The 7188-nt window shown below is 42.1% G+C and overlaps 1 protein-coding gene across 2 annotated transcripts in view; it reads left to right on the top strand.

Moving 5' to 3' along the window:
* The window catches only part of LOC110287197 (testis-specific protein TSX), a 10283-nt gene extending 5782 nt beyond the window's left edge, over window positions 1-4501 (top strand). The window contains exons 6-8 of one of the 2 annotated variants that reach the window (XM_021153853.1): window positions 265-365; window positions 1759-1817; window positions 4199-4501. In XM_021153853.1, the coding sequence (XP_021009512.1) occupies window positions 265-365; window positions 1759-1817; window positions 4199-4224 (186 nt within the window). In that variant the 3' untranslated portion in view covers window positions 4225-4501. The remainder of the gene's footprint in view (window positions 1-264; window positions 366-1758; window positions 1818-4198) is intronic. The other variant, XM_021153852.1, reaches the window with a different exon arrangement.
* The last annotated feature ends 2687 nt before the right edge of the window (window positions 4502-7188 follow it).

Consider the following 7188-nt stretch of genomic DNA (forward strand, 5'->3'; position numbering starts at 1 on the left):
AAAAAAAAAAAAAAAAAAAGAACATTGTACCCAAGGCCCATTTTCTCAAAACTTATCAAGGTATCTATACTAATGATCTCGATGTGGGAGAGAAGCAGTAGTCCAGTCATAAGGTACAACTATTTACTAAGCTTTGTCCCAACTTTATTCTCATCAGTTAAGACTATCAACTCTAGGGTTAACATTAAGACAAAAGTCCTCCTTTGACAGCCAAAAATTACTACTTCAATTTTGACTTTCCCCTGTGTCTTTATCACTCCATAGGAATGTACTGAAGATGATGAAACCAGTTACAGTGGCAGCGACATAGACAATAATGTGAAAGTCACCACTGGCAACATTAAAGCAAGCCCCTCCATGTATACGTATGTATTCTCCATGTATATGTATGTCCTTGGGTTATGGAACATCCAGGGAGGAGAAATAAAATAGGAGTTGGCTCTCCATTAACTGTGCTTAGTCTTATCCTTGGTATCAGTTGAGAAGCAACGTAGGAACATGATGAAGTCTGTAATGACAAAGTGTTGTAGTGATCTGGTCTGTAGTTCCACACATCAGTTGCAATATGCTGCTGTTCCTTTATGGGATAGATTGTTTTTGTCTACTTTGTTTTGTGTGTACCTTTTCTCATAGATGATTTTGGTATGAAATTATGTAGGATTTTGCTTTTGTGGGCCTGGCTCTCATTTTTGTAGGAAGTCAGAGAGTTCAAAGAGTAAAAGAGACCCTAAGTCTATTTGTATTAATGTGACTTCTCTTGAGTACAAGCAATGTCCTAGAGAAGAACTTTCATGCTCTGTCCTTTCAGTACTGTCATTTGTCATGTGCTAGTGGAGGCTTACATTTTTTTCTTCTTTTTTTTTTCCTTTTTCCTTTTATTGGATATTTTCTTTATTTACATTTCAAATGTTATATCCCCTTTCCACATCCCCCCCAAAACCCTTTATCCCATCCTCCCTCCCCTGCTTCTATGAGGATGTTCCTCCACCCACCCACCCACTCCCACCTCCCCGCCCTCAGTTCCCCTACACTGGGGCATCTATCAAGCTTTCATAGGACCAAGGGCCTCTCTTCCCATTGATGCATGACAAGGCCATCCTCTGCTACATATGCAGCTGGAGCCACGTGTACTCTTCGTTGATGACTTAGTCCCTGGGAGCTCTTGGAGTTGGTTTATATTGTTCTTCCTGTGGGGTTACAAACCCCTTCAACTTCTTCAGTCCTTTCTCTAGCTCCTCCATTGGGGACCCTGTGCTTAGTCTAATGGTTGGCTTCAAGCATCCATCTCTGTATTTGTCAGGCTCTGGCAGGGGGAGGCCCACATTTGATGTCTTTTTTCCTTTGAAATGGAGAAATAGTCAGGTAAGATAGTGCACACCTTTCATTCTAGCACTTGGGAGGCAGAAGCAGGATTTCTAGGCCAACCTGCTCCACATAGTAGCTTCCACTTGCCTCTGCCTCCCAGACTGCTGGTGGAATAAAGGCTGGCCTTGAGCTCTCCATCACTGTCTCTACCTCACCACATTGCCACTTCCAGATTTCTTTTTGAGAGCTACGTAGAGTGTGATTTACATAGTGGCTTCTAGGCTGGTTAGGACTATGTAGTAAGAGCCTGTCTCAAAGGAGGTGGGGTTAGATAGCCTGTCTTAGTTCAAATATAAATGGGTCATATTTTCATGTGTGTGCATGAATGATTTTCATGTCTCTCTAAGTTGTTGGATTTAGCCTATTGACAGTTGATTACACTATATATTCTAGGGAGGTGCTCACTAATCAGAACCCACAAGCTGACCAAGACCTGGAAGAAACTGAATCAGGTATCTTTCTTGCCCTTTGGATTGTTATTAAAGTCACACATTGCATCCTTGCAGCCTGACATACATACAGGGAATTTAAAGGCACTGGAAGCCAGGTCTAGGGTGCACACCTTTAAGCCTAGCACTCCAGCACTTAGAGAGGCAACTGACAAGTATCTGTGACTTGCCAACATGGTCTACATAACAAGTTCTAGGCAAGCTAGGGCTAAATAGTGAGACCTTACCAAATAAATAACTAACCAAATAATAAATAAGACAATGGAGGGATAATCAGGATGTAGCTCACTAGTTATAGTACTTGCCTTGCATGAAAGAAGCCCTTGGCGCCGGGCGTGGTGGCGCACGCCTTTAATCCCAGCACTCGGGAGGCAGAGGCAGGCGGATTTCTGAGTTCGAGGCCAGCCTGGTCTACAAAGTAAGTTCTAGGACAGCCAGAGCTATACAGAGAAACCCTGTCTCGAAACAAACAAACAAACAAACAAAAAAGAAGCCCTTGGTTAGAGTCCTTAGCACTACAAAAGCAGAGTATGATATAATCCCAGTATCCAGGAGACAGAAGGCACCCTATCCCATTCCGAGGATGGTCTAGGCAGTCAAAGAACATCAAGGGTAAGGAAGAGACACAAATGGTCACTGTTCCCACAGATTACACTGTACTTTGGCCACAAGGGAGGACTCTAGCTCAAGGACTGTCCCTGGTGTCCTTTCCCACTCAGACATCCCCAGATAAGCACCCACTCCTTTCTCCTTTGTTAACAAACTAAGTTCAAGGCTCTTGAATCTGGCCAAGGAGGAGCCCCAGCAGGCTGGTTCAGCTGAGATCCCTGGGGAGTAGATAAGGTTTTCACCTGTAGGATCCAGATTGTGAGTAATAGTTATCAAGAAAAAAAGGAAATGAGAGAAATGAGACCTTGAAGGAACTGGGAGAATCTGAAGCAGTACAAGTTTATAGGGTCCTAATGTTCAGACCACACTAAACTGTACTGCTGCCCCTGGAACCAGAATCCCTGAAGCTACAATCACAGTGAAGGAGTAGAAGCTAGGAAAGAGCTGAGCAGCCAATCCCCAGCCAGTCCTCCTTCTGAGATCCCACCTCTTAGGCTCTGACTTTCCAGAACAATTGAGCTCTGAGAATATAGAATAGACCCACTGACTCAAACACTCTCCATGACTTGGCAGAATAGAGGGGAAAAAAAGAAAAACAGTGTCTCCTATAAAGAACTAAAACCATGTGGCTCAGTAGTTAAAAGCTCATATTGCTCTTACAGAGGAGGACCCACGCTTGATCCCCAGCACCTGTGTCAAGCTGCTCACAATCACCTATAATTTCATCTCCAGGAGACCCAACTCCTATTACCCCTGTAGGCACTAGCACTTGTATAAATTAGATAAAAGACACACAACTGCTTTTAAAAAGATTTATTTATTATTATATCTAAGTACACTATAGCTGTCTTCAGATGCACCAGAAGAGGGTGTCAGATCTCATTAAGGATGGTTGTGAGCCACCATGTGGTTGCTGGGATTTGAACTCAGGACCTTTGGAAGAGCAGTCAGTGTTCTTAACCACTGAGCCATCTCTCTAGCCCAACACACAACTTTTATCATTTACAGTAAACCTTAAACAGCTCAAGAGCTGGGCAGATATAGCACTCATGTAACACAGAGACATATAATTTTCAAAATAATAATAAAACACCATGAACATTTTCCTGGAAAGAAGTGAGGTAAATAGTTATTGGCTAAGCTTGGCATTAAGTAGAACTGACGTTTAGTAATCAAATCAGTGTAATTTCTTTATAAGTTTTCTTAAAAGGTAAAGTCACATTTCACACAAAGGAAAAGGATTTTATAGTTTCTGTAGTGCCTTCTGCCTTTCACAGCGTCAGAACTATAGTTTACAAAGCAAACCAATGACAACATCCATAGGTAAAGAAGGAAACAGACATTTAACTGTTTAGCATTGCATGTATTGGCAAGTACTCTTACACACATGCACACTCACAGGTTTGACAGCATGCAACTTAACCAGCTGCATCTCCAGCCCCATACTGCCTTTCCACGTAGGCATCTAATATAGCTGAAATACTAATGTTTGGCCTTTAATATAAGCAATCAACTGGATGGTGGTAGCACACACCTTTAATCCCAGTGCTCAGGAGATAGAGGCAGGCAGATCTCTCTGAGTTCAAAGTCTGCCTGGTCTACAAAGGAGGTTCCAGGACGGCCAGGGCCATTACACAGAAAAACCTCCCAAACAACAAAACACAGAAAGAGAATCGATAAGACTTGGTAGACCTTGGAAGGCCCCTTTTCTAAAGATGTTCACGAGGGAGGCATTACTGAAAAATAGAGAATAATTGAAAACCTTTCTTCCACAGATGGTGCCATGAACCCAACTGATTAAGCAGGCAGGCAGAAACGTGTCACCATCAGCTATCATTGTGCATGAGGATGCATAAATGAAGTCCTGATGGAAAACAAACAAACAAACATCTCTACTGAAAACAAATCTATACCAAACTGCTAAAATAAATGGAAAATACTTAATTTGAGCCTGGCTGTTTTGAAAATTGGAAATCCTTGTTCAAAATGAAAATCACCGCAAAACAATCTAAAGTCATCTACCGACTAACTAGGGTGTTTGATGCTTGCCAAACTTCCAATAAATTCTGCTTGAAACCTATGAGTTTCTGTGTCACTGTTTCTCATTATCCCTTCCTTGTCATGCTAATTATGCTAATTACCTCGTTTGTTCCTTTCCTTTCCCTTTTGGTTTGGTTTGGTTGGTAGTTGGTTTTTAGAGACAAGGCTTCTCTGTGTAGCCCTGGCTGTCCTGGAACTCACTCTATAGAGCAGAGATCTGTCTACCTCTGCCTCCAGAGTGCTGGAATTAAAGACATACACCATCATGATCAGCTTTTTCCCTTTTCTTTTTTCTTTTTTTCTTTTCTTCTTTTTTTTTTTCCCCGAGACAGGGTTTCTCTATATAGTCCTGGCTGTCCTGGAACTCACTCTGTAGACCAGGCTGGCCTCGAACTCAGAAATCCGCCTGCCTCTGCCTCCCAAGTGCTGAGATTAAAGGCGTGCACCACCACGCCCAGCGACCAACTTTTTTCCTTTTCTTAAAATGTAGTTTGGGATGCTGCTGGCTCATGCCTTTAATCCCTGCAAAAGAGGCAAAACCTGTGGGTCTTTAAATTAAAAGCCAGCTGCTCATAGTGAGGTCCAGTTCAGGACTACATAGTGAGATCCTGTCTCAAAATAAACTTTAAATTAGTTTAGTTGTGTAGATTAATTTCTTATATTTTCTGTTGCTTTTGTTAAGTGTGCTGAGAACACAAACACTATAACAATATAAAAAAACAAAACTATTAAAGATCTGGTCATTAGCTCCAGTGAGTAATTTTTTATTTGCAAGGTTTTTTTTTTTTTATAGTAAAGGTTTTTTTAAAGATTTATTTATTTACTATATCTAAGTACACTGTAGCTGTCTTCAGACACACCAGAAGAGGGCATCAGATCTCATTACAGATGGTTGTGAGCCACTATGAGGTTCCTGGGAATTGAACTCAGGACCTCTGGAAGAGCAGTCAATGCTCTTAACCACTGAGCCATCTCTCCAGCCCCTATAATAAAGTTTTGACTTTAAAAAAGAAGATACTTTAAGAAGTTAGGAAAAAATCAAGAGCACATTGCAATCACTCTTGCCTTACCAATGAGAAGTATGTTTCCAGATCACGTCACCAATTATAAAAATAGAAATCATTGTGCTTGCTGTTTTACAATAAATATTCAAACACCTAAACTTTAAAAATGAATAAGTCTGGTGAGGGGAAATTGCTGGAGTGAGGTACCTCAGTCAGTGGCTGAACAGTGAGGGATCTTCATTATTTGTAAATTCCAAATTTTAAAAATTTTATTTATTTTTATTCCATGTGCATTGATGCTTTTTTGCCTGCATCCATATCTGTGTGATGGTATAGGATCCCTTAGAGCTGAAGTTACAGACAGCTGTGATCTGTATGTGGTTGTTGGGAATTGAAACTGGGTTCTCTGGACCTCTGGAAAAGCAGCCAGTGCTCTTAACCTCTAAGCCATCTCTCTAGCCCCCAAATTCTGAATTTTTAAATATCCATATAGTAGATCTCTGATTTCGTTGCAAACAAACAGACAGTGGTTTATAGGAAAGGGCTTTTATTCCTTATCAGCAATTAAACAGTCAAGGGTTGGTTTGGGGTGGGGTGGGGGCTGGGGGCTTAAGCTGTTCTAAACCAAGTGATGGTTCAGTACATTTACTTTTTGAACTCTGACCTGAGGAGCTCTTGCCTTACACCTTACAGTTACACGTTACAGTTAAATCTCCTTACTACAAACTGGGCGTGGTGGCGCATGCCGTTAATCCCAGCACTCAGGAGGCAGAGGCAGGCGGATTTCTGAGTTCGAGGCCAGCCTGGTCTACAAAGTGAGTTCCAGGACAGCCAGGGATACACAGAGAAACCCTGTCTCGAAAAACCCACCAAAACAAAACAAAACAAAAAAAATCTCCTTGCTATAAATGGGTAGAGTATGCCCGGCCCCTCTTCCTGAATCAGAAAACAGCTGGAACCAAGTAAACACCAGTTTTTCTACTTCCTTCCTTTTCTCACTTTGTAATCTTCTATTGTTCCATCTATCCGGGGACTGTTACTCAGCCGATGCCCGTGATGCGGAAGAAACTTGAAGTACTACAATTGATATTATAAAGGATTTTCTACTGGACTTGCTTAGGAGACATTAATGCACACAAAGTAGAATTTAGCAAGGAACTGCTGTCTCCAAACGTATGAGCTGTGGAGTCATGACTAGCTTCACCTAGATTTCAAAGGATTCCTCCATGAGCTTTGAGAGCCAAGCAGAGAACCAGAGGAAAGCTGATAAGTCTCTACCAGCACAGTGCTTAGCGACTTTTGCTCAGAGAATAGACCCCCAATGAGAGCAATGCCCAAAAGAGCTATGAAAACACTGCTCTCAGTTATGATGCCAGAGCTATAGAGCCACCAGTATGCAAAAACAGCTTGGGAGAGGCGCGGGCAACTGGTTCTGACTGACAAGAAGTGCTGTGTCAGCGTGCCTAGCGAGGCAAGCCTAGAGCCCTGTGAACTCAAACGGCGCGCTCCATGTGTCTAGAGGCAGAACTTGGAGCCAAAGTTTGCTCTTGAGCCTTAAGATGAAGTATTACCATGTTGGGGTGCTGCTCCTCAGGGGACTTATATTCAGTCCCCAGATGTCTCAAAATTGCCTGTAACTCTAGCTCCAAGCGATCCAATACTCTCTTCTGGCATACTCCAGCAACCCACCCCCTGTACTGATAAATACAAGTAAAAATCTT

Source organism: Mus caroli, chromosome X (assembly GCF_900094665.2).
Source record: "Mus caroli chromosome X, CAROLI_EIJ_v1.1, whole genome shotgun sequence".
Lineage (NCBI taxonomy): Eukaryota > Metazoa > Chordata > Mammalia > Rodentia > Muridae > Mus > Mus caroli.